The 13,245-nt window shown below is 43.0% G+C and overlaps 1 protein-coding gene across 6 annotated transcripts in view; it reads right to left on the bottom strand.

The window, feature by feature from the left end:
- Ncapg2 (non-SMC condensin II complex subunit G2) overlaps window positions 1-12,463 on the bottom strand; it is a 57,427-nt gene extending 44,964 nt beyond the window's left edge. For 4 of the 6 annotated variants that reach the window (XM_010641624.2, XM_010641658.2, XM_010641667.2 and 1 more), the window contains exons 1-7: window positions 10,806-11,165; window positions 8,460-8,576; window positions 6,718-6,906; window positions 6,266-6,380; window positions 3,734-3,888; window positions 1,955-2,089; window positions 358-452 (exon numbers count right to left, since the gene is read on the bottom strand). In XM_010641624.2, the coding sequence (XP_010639926.1) occupies window positions 358-452; window positions 1,955-2,089; window positions 3,734-3,888; window positions 6,266-6,380; window positions 6,718-6,906; window positions 8,460-8,537 (767 nt within the window). In that variant the 5' untranslated portion in view covers window positions 8,538-8,576; window positions 10,806-11,165. Of the gene's footprint in view, window positions 1-357; window positions 453-1,954; window positions 2,090-3,733; window positions 3,889-6,265; window positions 6,381-6,717; window positions 6,907-8,459; window positions 8,577-8,853; window positions 8,887-10,805; window positions 11,166-12,443 lie in introns of those variants that run through there. The other 2 variants (XM_010641640.3, XM_010641631.2) reach the window with 2 other exon arrangements.
- Between the last annotated feature and the right edge of the window lie 782 nt (window positions 12,464-13,245).

Genomic DNA, 13,245 nt, shown 5'->3' with positions numbered 1-13,245 from the left:
AATGGTCACTACTAAAAGAATATTTCCTATAGAAGGAAAAAAAAAAAAAAAGCCAGGCAAGGTGATGTACAACTGTAATCCCAGCACTTAGGAGCTAAGGTAAGAAAATTTTAAGTTTGAAGACAGCCTGGGCTACATAGTGAGCTCAAACGGACTACACAGTGAGATACTGTATCAAAAACAAAAACAAAAACAAAAACAAAAACAAAAACAAAAACAAACCAACTACCCAGTAGCATACAATAGTATATGGTAATAACATAAAATATAATTTTTGAGTTTTCAATACATTAACTCCTAAAAGTCAAATCACTCTTTCAAAATCAGACTAAGATAGCACAAACTTAAATCACTTACTTTTGTAATCCCTGTAACTGGTTTTTAATGGTTCCATGAATCATTTTAATAAAGTTTATATTCCAATTGAAGAGAGAACTAAGAAATCTTCTTCCCTATAAATACAAAAATAAGGTAAAAATTGCACCTAAATAGAAAGTTCCCATTAACAAACATTTTTTTTAATATTAATAAATATTAAAAAATATTTTGACTATTTAATACTATTAAAAGTAGCTATTCCTAAATAGGAAACACACATGGTTCTAACTTAGAATGGATGCTAGCAGGTCCTTCTGCAGAACTTGCTCCTGGGGGCACAAAGGTCTCCACTGTCCACTGAGTGGCTACACTGGGCATCTCTGTCCTTACAGACATCAGACACAGCATGGATCCATAAGCATTTTGTGCTGGCTCTGTCATGAACAGCTAACCTAAAATCAGAGAATGCTTGAAATCTAGCATTCAGAAGTGGGGACTGAATTAACTGCTCATTTTCCTTTGATAAAAAAACTGAGACTCGTGTTGTTAAGAGGTTGTTTGCCAGGCAAGAATTTTCAAATACAAAGAGCCTTCAGTACATAAGTGACACTAATCATATATAATAATTTACATGGATGCTACTGGATTATATATGTGAATCTAAAAGAAAGAATACATTTACACTCTGGAGAGTACATCAACTCCATCAGCCATAATTCTCTAGTGACAGCACATGTCCCTACTGCTCTCCAGCATCCACTGCGGGCTCTGTGTCCCACAGAAATGCAGCACAATGCAACAATTACAACGCATCAAAGATGGTTGCGACAGCAGCATCCTCTGGCAGGAACTTGCCAGCAGAGTACAGGATGTTCAAGGTTTATCCAAAACAACTAGCAAGTGGCCTGACCTAATTAACGTCTGGTTGGGAAAATGAGTTTAGACACCTTAAACTCTAAGGAGCATATCAATTTTTTTAAACAGGAAGTTTTAACTCACTCACGGGATAAACAAGTACAACTCATCACTGCCTGTAAGTCAACATAAAAGATTTGTCTGACTCCATTATTAACTTCTTTCCTCATAAGGCTGGAGATGCTGGAGGCACAGGCAAAGAGTGTCTGTCATCTTTCCAATAATGATGGTGACAATAGCAATGACCTCCCTGTGCTCCTCAGGCAACAGCAACTGTGGGTAGATTCACTCACCTGCCTCACCTGCTCCTCACAGGGTGTTGTGGAAGACTGACTGCTGTTCCTAGGTTAGGGATGAAAACTGGCTCATACAGCCCACCTGTTACCTTCTGATTTCACAATGAAATAGACAAGGATCTGCGACGTGTTTGCCTCAACATTATCGTGCCCTATAAACACACGGCTCTCAGTGGCCATGCTGGCTCTTCCACAAAAACACTAAGCACAGTATAAATAGCATTGTTAAGATGCAGCTCACAGTCAGGCCTGGATACAGGTGCACGCCTCCAATCCCAGCTATTCAGAGGCTGAGGCAGGAGGATTATATTTATTAAATAAAATGTGCTAGGGATGTAGCTCAGTGGAACCCAGGTTCAATCACCAGTACTTTAAAAAAAAAAAAAAGTAGCTCACAAACAGACCAGAAAAGAAAAACCCATTACCTCTTCTTTCCTGATGTAACTAACATTTATGAAGCACTCAAGCAGCATATCTTTAATTTCTCTACTCTCCTCTGAGTCATAATCAAAGCAATATAAAGCCTGATGTACACGCCAGATCCGGCACACATCTGTACCCTAAGAACAACACAGGAAAGAAGGATGTTACACTTAGCACTTCGATTTTTTTTTTTTTCACCCCTGGTACCGAGGACCAAACTCCAGATCTTGAGCTTGTGAGGCACAGGGCCACTGAGCTAAATCCCCGGCCCCCACTTAAGGGTTTTATTGTTTTGTTTTGTTTTGTTTTTTTAATAAACAGTAAGGTCTATTTCAAATTATGTACATTTCATATCTAACATAATTGTAGATGAATCATTGAAGTAGGAAACAGTAACAAGTGAAAACATTTTTAAATTTGCAAATGCTACTTGTAGCTTCAGAGAGCATTTTTTTTTAATATAGCTGTCAGAACTCTGGTGCTGTTTAGGTACAACCTCTGCCATAACAAGACATCCCTCCTCTGCCTGAACAGCAGACACCAGGCATTTCTGGCTCCTGAGCTTCTGTGACTACTGCAACCAAGGGCCCAAATTCTTCTATTTTTTAACATTAAATGAAATAGTTGCATATGGCTAGGGGTTACTTTACTGAATAGCACAGGTACAGAATATTAGAAAAAACATAAAAATGAAGTTTTTATTTAAAAGCAGAACGATACTGGCAGGAAAAATGAATTTTAAAACGACAAACCAATGATGGCATGAAAATAATTCTGATACAAACAAGGGTTTCTCAGTCACTGTCCTTGCCAGCCAGGAGAATGAGAGAGCTGGCCAAGGAACAGCCAGACAGGGCTTCATGTCCTAACAGTGGCTGCTCCTGGGAGAGGGTATGAGATCCTCAAACACAGTGGCAGGAATGCAAGGCAGTACCAGCTTTCTAGGGAGCTGCTGGAAATCTGTGTCAAGTCTTCACATGTCTCCTTAAGGAAGTCAAAGTCCCGAGTGAGAAGGTCAAAAATAAATAGCCCTCAGTATTCTAAAATAAGGGTCACTTCGGGTGGTGGAATTATGGATCATTTTTATTTGTGTTTGTCCAGCTTTCTAAGGTTAACATATGAATTACTGCGTTGCTCATGGAAATCACTGCTCTTTGTCTAGATTTCTGAACTACTTACTGAAGATTAAAGTTTGAGAAATCTTCAAAGGTACCCTCCGCAGCCCAGCCACAACTTCCCTGGACTGCACTGTGATGTGACATGATTCCCATCAGTCATCATCACGCCTGCATCCAGCCTGAGGCTCCCTCTTGCCCCATGCCCAGGCCCTGTGTGGAGGGCCTGCCTTTCAGAGGACTCCACCTTGTTCTTCCCCTCTAGCACACAAAGGTGCTCAGCAGTTAAGAAAGGCTGGCCCTCCTGACTCCTTCTTTCTCTTCCTGCCTTAGCTACTATGACAGGTAGAGGGGGATCAGCTGCGTTGCCACTGGAAAGTGACAGGACAGAGACTACCCCGAGAAAGGAGGAAAGGAAACCAAGCTTTCTATCTCAGTGTAGAGCTGCTGCAGCCACCTTGATCTCTCCACAGCTGATGGTTGACAGTACCCACCTGAGAAGCTACCTTGGCCAGGCCCCTACTAGCCAAACAATCTGAAAGAAATTTTTTTTTGGGTACCAGGAATTGAACCTAGGCCCTTGTGCTTGCAAGGCAGGCAGCAGAAACACTGAGATAAATCCCCGGCCCAACAATCTGAATTTTTAAGTAAAGAAAGTGAACGCACGGCTTTGGTCTCCAGACTCCTCCTCAGCAGCATGACAAAAGCTGTCTTCCCCATGTCTTCCTTGGCAGGCAGGCCCTTCTCCCACCACCTGACGCACAGGGCCTGGATGGAGCTCCGTAGCCTCCTCTCAGATTCAGGCAGCGCATACAAAATGCCTACAGTGGAGCACAGGCTTCATCAGATTCAATAGCACACAGCACCACGGCTACATACTGCAGAGCATGGTAAGCAGACACCAGTCAGGTTTAATGTGCCAAAGACTTACACGCATTATTTACAGAATGCAATGTTTAATAAAATTAACTGACTTACTACCATTGTAAAAACAGACAGAAGAGAATAGAGCACTTCAGACCTGGATATCAGAAAAACCATACTGCCCAAACCATACATCCACTGCTACCCTGCTAACATGGAGCCAGGTTGGGTCCACTGAACATTAGTCCACTACACCCTCCCTAAGTGTGCTGGACTCAAGTTTGGCTCAAGAGGTGAAAAGCAGCAAAAGTAAGTATCATAATGAATATTAAAACTCAGAGTTTGGCTACACACAGTTGTATATACCTGTAACCCCAGCACTGAGGGAGGCTGAGACAGGCTGAGTCAGGAGGATCTCAAGTTCAAGGCCTATCTGGGCAATTGGTGAGACTCTATCTCAAAAAAAAACTATAAAAACTGCAGTTTTCATAAATAGAAAAGCTCAAGAATTAATAGCAATAATGTGCTCACAGTTATTTGCAAATATCTGAATGTCATTATATGAACACAGAATCCTTAAGCTAACTGGGAATGTGGTAGCAACCACAATGTGAGCTCTAATTATCTTATCAAACAAGTATTTGAAGACTGCAAATAAACTGGTTATGAAATTTACAAAGTACTAGGCAACTATTTATCTTGATTAGGGGTGACTTTTTAGTAAGACTGTATGTCAAGAATTCAGCCTAAAATAAAACACTGAAGGAAGATAGATAGATAGATAGATAGATAGATAGATAGATAGATACATAGATAGATACATAGATAGATAAGTGACACCAAGAATAAAGTATATAGAGATGCCAGCATGGTTGTAAATGCCTATAATCCCAGCACTCTGGGAGGCTGAGGTGAGAGGATCACCAATTCAAACCCAGCCTGGGTAATTTAGCAACTTAGTGAGAGCCAGTCTCAATAAATTAGGCTGGATATAGTAGCACATGCCTGTGATCCCAACACTTGGACGGCTGGGGCAGGAGGACTGCTGGGAGTTCAAGGCTAGCCTAAACTACATAATGAGACCACCCCCCCAATACAAAAAAACAAAATAAACAAAACTTTAAAAAATATAAATTTTTTTATGTTGTGGTAGTGCACACCTATAATTCCAGCATTTTGGAGGCTGAGGCAGGAGGATTGCTCCAAATTCAAAGCCAGTTTGGGCTACAAAGTGAGTTCAAGGCCAGTCTGAACTACACAGCAAGACTGTCTAAAAAAAAGTTTGATGATGTAGCTCAATGCAAAGGCCCTGGGTTCAATCTCTAGTATCAGAAGAAGAAGAAAAGGAAAGCACAATGAAGAGAATGTGTCACAATGGCTGAGGATACCTAGAGAAAGTTCTTAGAAATCATTCCTTAAAGCCAGGGATTTACCTCAGTGGTGCTGCACCTACCTGGCAAGTACAAGGTCCTAAATTTGATCCCCAGTATCAGGGAAAAAAAAAAGAAAAAAATAATTTCTTAAAATTGCTTTTATACTTTTTATATCTATAAAATAACTTCATGTAAATATTTTATAATCAGACCTTTCATTAATTCAGACTACTACACCTCCTAACTATAGCTTCACTGCCCAGTTAAAACATGACAATAGGGACAGGGGTTTAGTTCAGTGGTGCCGCCACCTGCCTCGACAGCACAAGTCCTGAATTCAATCCTGGTACCAAAAAAAAAAAAGAAAGAAAGAAAGACAATAAAGCCAGGCATTGTGGCACAGCCACCCACAAAATTCCAGCAATTGGAAGGCTAGGCAGGAGCGCCACAAGTTTGAGGCCAGCCTGGGATCCACAGGGACAAGGCCAGCCTAAACTACATAGCAAGGCCGTGTGTCAAAAAAAACCCACAAAAACCCAAAACCTGAAACATTCCAGGGGAATCACTAATTACTCTTCACATCATGTTCATAAGTATTTTAAAAAAAAAATCAGTTAAACTGACACTATCTGGTATAACACAAGTTAGGAAACTGACAATCAGATACTGTCCTTCAAGCCAGCTCTTGAACATTGCCCTATAAGTGAAGAACCTGGAAACAATAGTTGATGCTCAGAGCTACATGTCTTCCCCACTGCGAACAATGAGGTAGAATGGGAATTTCACTGAGTTATTCAGGATGCCCTTACCCTGGGCTCCTTTTCCCAGCAGGATTCCAGAGCCTGAGAGCAGAGCTGTGCTTTACCCCACTTCTGTGCCTACCCTAGGGTCACTCGTGATAGTGGGGCTTCCTTTTCAGGTACCCCACTGCTACATGTGCACCACCTACAAAGGCACTCACCATTCAGTATGACAGCACATTCCAGCAGGGCCTCATAGTTCTCACTTTCATTTATTACAGAGACAGAAGCCAGAATCACAGATGTAATTGCATGGATTATTTCTATGTTTTTTTTCTATAAATGGAATAGCAGCAGTGAATTAAAATTACCAATTTAAAACTCAACTTTTAAAAGAAACTGAAAAGTCACTAAATTTCTAAACTGAAACCACTTCTAGCTTATTCTAAAAGTAAATTAGAGTTGAATAAAGTTCAACCATTCTAAAAGAAGAGCAACAGCAGGTAGTAAGTTAATAATTGTAAGGTTGGGAAGTATGTAAAATTGCAATAAACAGAATATAAATTCTTTGCTTCTAACTTCAAAACTTTTACCTTAAAACTCAATTATACAAAATGAACAACTTTTTTTAACACAGAAAAGGGAAAAATTTTTATTTCTGAGAGACAAATACCATCTTTGGACCTTGCTCTGTTTCCATATTATCTTCATCCTGGACTTCTACTATCTCCCACCCATCCACTGGGCTTTCTAGCAACATTTCTGTTAATAAATTCTTCAGTCTTTGCCATAATTCTTCTTTTTGTTTCCTTGACAATTCATCTAATAACTCATTTAGACTGAAAGGATCAGAGGTATCTTTCTGCAAAATAAATACAAAAAATTAGGTGCATCCTTTACGGAATGACATCAAGATAAAAAATGAAGTGTTAACTTAGTTACAAGTTCAAGAGTTTTGTTGTAGTTTTCAAAATTTATTCATAAAAGTGAAAAATTTCAGGGATTATCATATAGAAAGTAAGTTTAAAATTTCACCCACTTGGCAAAACTCTAAAGTCAATTCAAATGTTTACTACCTCCAGGTCTCTAATTAGGTTATAAAAGTTTGCTATTAAATAGTAATAGCAATAATAAAAACAACATTCCTTACTATGTACATACTTATCTGCTTCTCTCCCTATACATTGGGACAGTGACTCTATTGTTTATGCTCTGCACCCTCAACTCTCCATGCAGCACCTGCACCCCAAAGGTATATGAAATACTTGTCAAAGGACTGAGCCTTCCTCAATGCTGTAACCTCCCGTCACTGACCCCATGGGATCAGGCATACCATACACAGCTGGTTCTGCTCTATAACACTTGTTTGGAAATAGTTTGTTCTAATGCTACAAATGCATTAGGAAACAATGTGAACAAAAGGTAAATATCATTTCTGCTTATGTGGGACTATCAAGGCCACCCAAATTCACTAGATTCCTAACTGCTCAGCCCATTCATACCTAGGCCACAAACTGTGAGTGCCCCACTCACTGCCACCACAGCTGCTTCCCCCAGAGACCCCAGTACCCCCATGTTTTCCTCAGCTTCAGTTTTCTTTTTCCTCTCTTGTCCTCTTATGCTCCCTTGTCCTCTTCTACTCTCACACACAGAGGGCAGGTACACTATACAAACACATACTTCTACTAACACACTTCCAACCCCAGCCCAGACTTCTTCCTCGGCTCTCAAACACAGTTGACATCTGTTTACTGGCTACACCATTGGGCATGTCTCATTGGCAGTCATCCAGCACCCCCAAAACTAAACCACCTTCTCCTTCAAACCTGGGCTCTTTTTACACCCAGTCCCCCGTATTACCCAATCAAACAGGGTCAACACCACTCCTCCAGAGACCTTCTGCTCCAGCCCACACTGGACCACCCATGAAGAGCTCACCCGATGACGACTACTACTTTATACTGTTTTTCACGTGTGGCCTTATCACCTCCCTTCTGCCCAGTTTTCTCTCCACTCTTTGGTTCCCTTCCTCCTTGGATTCAGGTCACTCCCCATGGGCCTTCCCACCCCACTGCCCTCAGGACAAAGGGTGAATTCCTTAAAAAGGCACAGAGGGCCTCCCTCTTCACCTGGTCCACACTCAGGCCCTGCAGAACCTCTTCAGATTCAAACACAACATGCATTCTCCTGACCAGGGTCCCCTCAGCTACTTGGTCCTCTGATTCACTTCTGTTATCCTTCCACATCTTAGTTCAACCCACCTGCAGGTCTAAGTGAGTTTACAGAAGTTTTGTTGTCTCTTTAAAATAAACATGGGTCCCTATGGTTTCACTAAAATAACTGTATTTCATCTGAGGCATGATAATTTTAGAATGTGACTTTATATTAACCATCAAAGTCAAACATAAAACTTACATCGAGTTGAACAAATTGCAAAAACTCTCCAACCAGCTCCTTAGACACTGCTTGTACAAATGTCTCACGTTTTTCCATCACAGATGAAATTGTTCAGATGGCATTTGTCTTTTAAACCTAGTGGAAAAACACAATCATACTGGAACTTACACTTGCAAATATACTTTTTTCTACTGATTTTACTTGGCAAAACATCAAAGAACTGAGAAAATCTTGTACCACCTATGGTGGAGTGGTCTTAACAATATTCTGATACATAATAAATTATAATAATCTAAAAAACAATTTCATTACTGAGGATATTATCAACATAATGCCAATATTATAACAAAACCAACTGTTAATAAAGATACCAACTAAGGAAAAAAAATCTGAATGGCCCCAAGAAGCTCACCTTCTGTCCTTCTTCAGTATCTTAGCTACATGCAGGCAGATCTGAGTTAATTCCACAGGAAAATAGGCTGATTCCTCTTCCCTTCAGCTGAATTCTAAAACTCTCCCTTTCTACACATTCTTCTCTCTTAGAAGATCTCACCTTAAAGTCCTCTTGTTATTCAACCTGAAAGCTTGTTATTCAAAGGACCAGACAGAGGCCATGGGGTCACCAGGGAGCTTGTTAGCTTGTACAGAAGGTTTGATCAACTTTCGTACCCTTCTTGCCTCTGCAGAATAATGAGTGCTCAGGGACTGTGTACAGCCTCTTTCTAGCCACAATTCTCCCAGGAAATACTACTTTACACTTAAACCACCTGATGCAAGTCGTGCCTTACTCAAAGACATCAACCCAAAGACACAGAGCAAATGAGAGAACATATTTGCAATAGGATTTCCTCAATCTGAAAATAAACTGTCCCATTAAGCCACGCATTGGTGGCACACACCTGTTATCCCAACTCTCAGGAGGCTGAGGCAGGAAGAACGCTGTGAGTTCGAAGACAGGCTGGGCTACACAGTGATTCAAGGCTGGCCTGCACTACAAAGACCCTGTCTCAAAAAATCAAATCAAATAAATAAATAAATAAATAAACTGCGCCATTATAAATAAAGCTTTATGAAGAATTATTGACAGTAATTTTGGAGATAGGAAGTCATCTTAAACATACAGTTCTAAATTTTAATTTTTAAATTGAACAAACAGAAGTAGAATAAACTGATGACTCTCATAAGTAAGCCTGAAGCACAGACCCATAATTCCTCAACTCAGATGGCTAAACTATGAGCTATAACTTTCTACTCACCACAAAAGAGAGAAGTCAGAATGGGCAACAATTATTGAATAGTGGCTAGTACCAATTTCTGGCTTTAGAAAAATAAAGGATAGTTCAATAACGTGCAACAAACCCATTTAAACTGGCAAGCCTGTGGCATGCCCCTTTCCCTAACTCTGGTCACTTTTCTTGTTACAGGTTCCCAAGAGCACACCTTTGGCATCTTAGTTGAACACACAATAATCTGCTTCTGTTAAACAAACTTCTACCATACTTCTGATTTGTCTCTTACATGTGACCACGGTTTTTAATCGTTAACTTTTCTACATACACTCAGTGTATCTCTCAAAGCAGTAACACTACAACGCATCATCTTCACAAAGCCCTTGCCCTTCCCGCCAGAGTGCTACACGCAGGGGAGTGGGCAGTTCACAATCCCCTTATCTATTCACATGGCACCGTGCTCCTCCAACGATCACCTGTGAGTCCCCAAGGGCAGGACTCTACTCTCACAAACCAGAGGCGGGTCTGTTCCCGGTTCCACGCCAGGTTCCAGTCCCTGTCAGTCCCAGGTCCCGCCCTGGGCTGCTGTTTGTCAGTTCTGGGTCCTATCCTGGGCTCCTGTCTGTCAGTCCTGGGTCTGTGTCCAGGGTGCTGCCCAGGTCAGTCCCAGGTCCGACTCCGCGGTCTTGTCCTAGTCCCTCCTGGGTCGCAACCCGGGCTTCTGTGTCAGTACCGGGGTCTGGGGCCAGGGTCCTCTCCGGATCAGTCGCGGGTTCAAGTCTGAGGTCCTGTCCGGGTAAGTCCTGGGTTCGGGGCCAGGGTCCTGTCCTAGTTCCTCCTGGGACTCCCACCCTGGGCTCCTGTGCAGGATAGTTCCCGGTTTCGGGCTAGGGTCTAGTCCGTGTGAGTTCAGGGGCTGGGGCTGGGCTCCTGTCCTAATCCTCCTGGGTCACGGATCCGGTCTCCTGTGTCTTACATTCGCCCACCGCAACCCCGTCCAGTCAGGGCGCGTGGGGTCGGATGGCAGCCCCAGAGGAGGGGCCCAAGGGCCCCATCATTCCAGGTGCGTCTTTCCCGCCTCATCGCTGCGTTCCGGCGCCGAACGGAACCTACCTGGCTCTCCCTCAGTACTCACCTCCTCCAGGACCGGCCGTTTCCCGCGCTCGGACTAGATTCAAACACACCCGCCCGCGTCCGCAACTCGCCCGCCCTCCGGCGCGTCAGCCACTGCCGCTCTCGCGAGAGCTAGGGCGTTGCGCTCTGCTCCACCCACACACCCACCCGCGCTGCACTTCTGACGACCAAGCCCCGCCCTGGGCGTGGTCTCGCGGCTCCAAGCTCTGTCGCAGTTGGCGTCCTTCCCAGCTGTGCGTGCGCTGACGTCACCGCACTCGTGCGTGTCCCCTCTCCTCGCTGGTGCGTGGGCAGTGGGGCAGGGCAGTGGGTGAAGGACTGAGGAGAGGGGGAGAGAAGGGGAAGAGGAGAAGGAGGCGGAGGGAGCGGGACGGGAAAGGGGAGGAAGGAAGAGGATAGGGAAGAAGGGGGATGTGGGGGAGGAGGAAGAAAAGGCGCGAACGGGAGGAAAGAAAGAGCTGTAGCTGGCTGAGCTGTAGCCGGAGGAACTGCCCCGAGGAGGGAGGGAGGGAAGGAAGGCCGAAGCTCGGACGCCCCAGGCGGAGGGCGGTCTCTCCGTTCCTCTCAGGTATTTTACTTAAATGTACAAAATCGTTCTGTGCTGTCATCGGTTTTCTTAATTTTTGCCAACAAATAACTTAGGCTTTCCCTGTTTTTGTTGAAAGCAAAGCCTTGGAAACTTGATCACTTAGAATCCTTCACTTTCTGGAAAGCTTAAGAAACCTCTACCTAGATACATCAGAGATATTTATTCTTCCATTTGAAGGTTCGTGTGACAATACAGCATTTTAAAAGCTTTTATTGTTAGAACTGGGTATTTTTGTTAAACCTTGGATGGGCGATATCAATCGATTTAAGTCCGTTAATGGAAAATGTTCTAAAGTATCTGGTTGCTGTGTGAGACCTCGCTATCAAACCGAATCACAGTAATCGTCAGAGTCTGGAGGAATATGAACTGTTGACAAAGTGATGCACTGCCTTGGCTCGTCCTGTGACAGCGCAGGCAGGAGAGGCCTCAGGTTGACGGGTCTAAGAGCGCCCCCTCCTGGGCGTGGCCGATCTAACAGCTCTCGGAGGGATGGCTTACCTGCCAAGCGCGGAGACCTCCCTCACCCTTCCTGGGCTGTGTGCCCTTCACCCTGACCCCCCCCCACACACACACACACTTGCCCCCCCATCCCAGTCCCCAGCTGCCCCCCTTCCCAGTAAACCAACACACTGAGCAGGCACTCATCTGTATTCTCTAAACCACTGATATGGCTAGTGAGAAAGATTTGCAGAGTTAAAAACTGGACCCCATGGCAAGGAACTTTTATAAAGCTAAACTATAGCTAACTATAAAGAAGGGTATAAAAGTTGACTAAAATAACACTGTTGAAAGTGACATTAATATCTTTGATAATGGGCCAAGAATGAAGTTCACGATTTTTTTAGGATTTTTTTCAGTACTAGGGATGGAACTCAAGGCCTGATACCGAGCTCATCCCCACCCTCACGCATCCCCATTTTTTCTGAAAGAGTCTTGCTAAGTTGCTGAATTGCCCAGGCAGGGCTTGAACTTTTGATCCTCCGGCCTCTGAGTGTTGGGATTATAGGTGTGCACCACTGTACCCAGTTGGAAGTTCATTTTGAGCCATACCGTAACAATTGCATGGGTGAAATCCAAGTGGTATGAAGAAGTTCCCAGGAATCTCCTGAAACCTGATTCCCAGACACCTAGTTTTCCTCTCCAAAGGAGATCAAAGATTATCACTTCTCAGAAATGTTTTCTGCCTAAATAAGAAAAAAACAAAACAAACTATAGTTTAATCATGATTATCTTGCAGCTGGGGAGTGGGCTAAGGAACATGCATATTCTGGACAGAGCCTTAGAGTGAAGAATCTGCTGTTCCCTGGGAACCCAGGTCTGCACAGCCCAGCCCAGCCCAGTGTGAGTCACTGATTCCAGGGAAGGCAAGAAGTGCAGTGCTGTTCAGGAGCCATATGCATGAACATTTCTTTCCTTTTTGTGGTTTTATACAGTGCTGTCTGTAAAAGGGGAAAAAATTTAGTTTTGTTTTTAAGCAAAACATTTATTAGTGCATTTTAGATATATAATAACACTCCTCATAGAGAATTTGCATCTGTATATGATTTATCCTGCCTCTTCTTTTTTCCTCATCCCCCCTCCTCTCAAGCTCCCCTCTGCTCCCTATGTGCAAAACCTTTGTTTCCATTTTTCCTTCTATTTTTAATTTGTAAAAGGAAATTGGAAAATGTGGGTATAGAAGGCTGAGCTCTAAAGTATAAGAACTTTAAAAATGGGTGAAAATAATGAAAGTATGCTATATGCGTATATCAGTGTGCCAAAATGAAACCTATTAGTCTCTATAAAAAATGTGCACTAATAAAATTTTAAGAAAAAAGTAACGATAAGCTTGAGGCCCATCTTGATAGGCCCC

Source organism: Fukomys damarensis, unplaced genomic scaffold (genome assembly GCF_012274545.1).
Source record: "Fukomys damarensis isolate Sample0158 unplaced genomic scaffold, DMR_v1.0_HiC HiC_scaffold_16, whole genome shotgun sequence".
In the NCBI taxonomy this organism is placed as follows: Eukaryota; Metazoa; Chordata; class Mammalia; order Rodentia; family Bathyergidae; genus Fukomys; species Fukomys damarensis.
The sequence above is the reverse complement of the archived record's forward strand: the minus strand, read 5'-3'. Positions and strand labels throughout refer to the sequence as shown.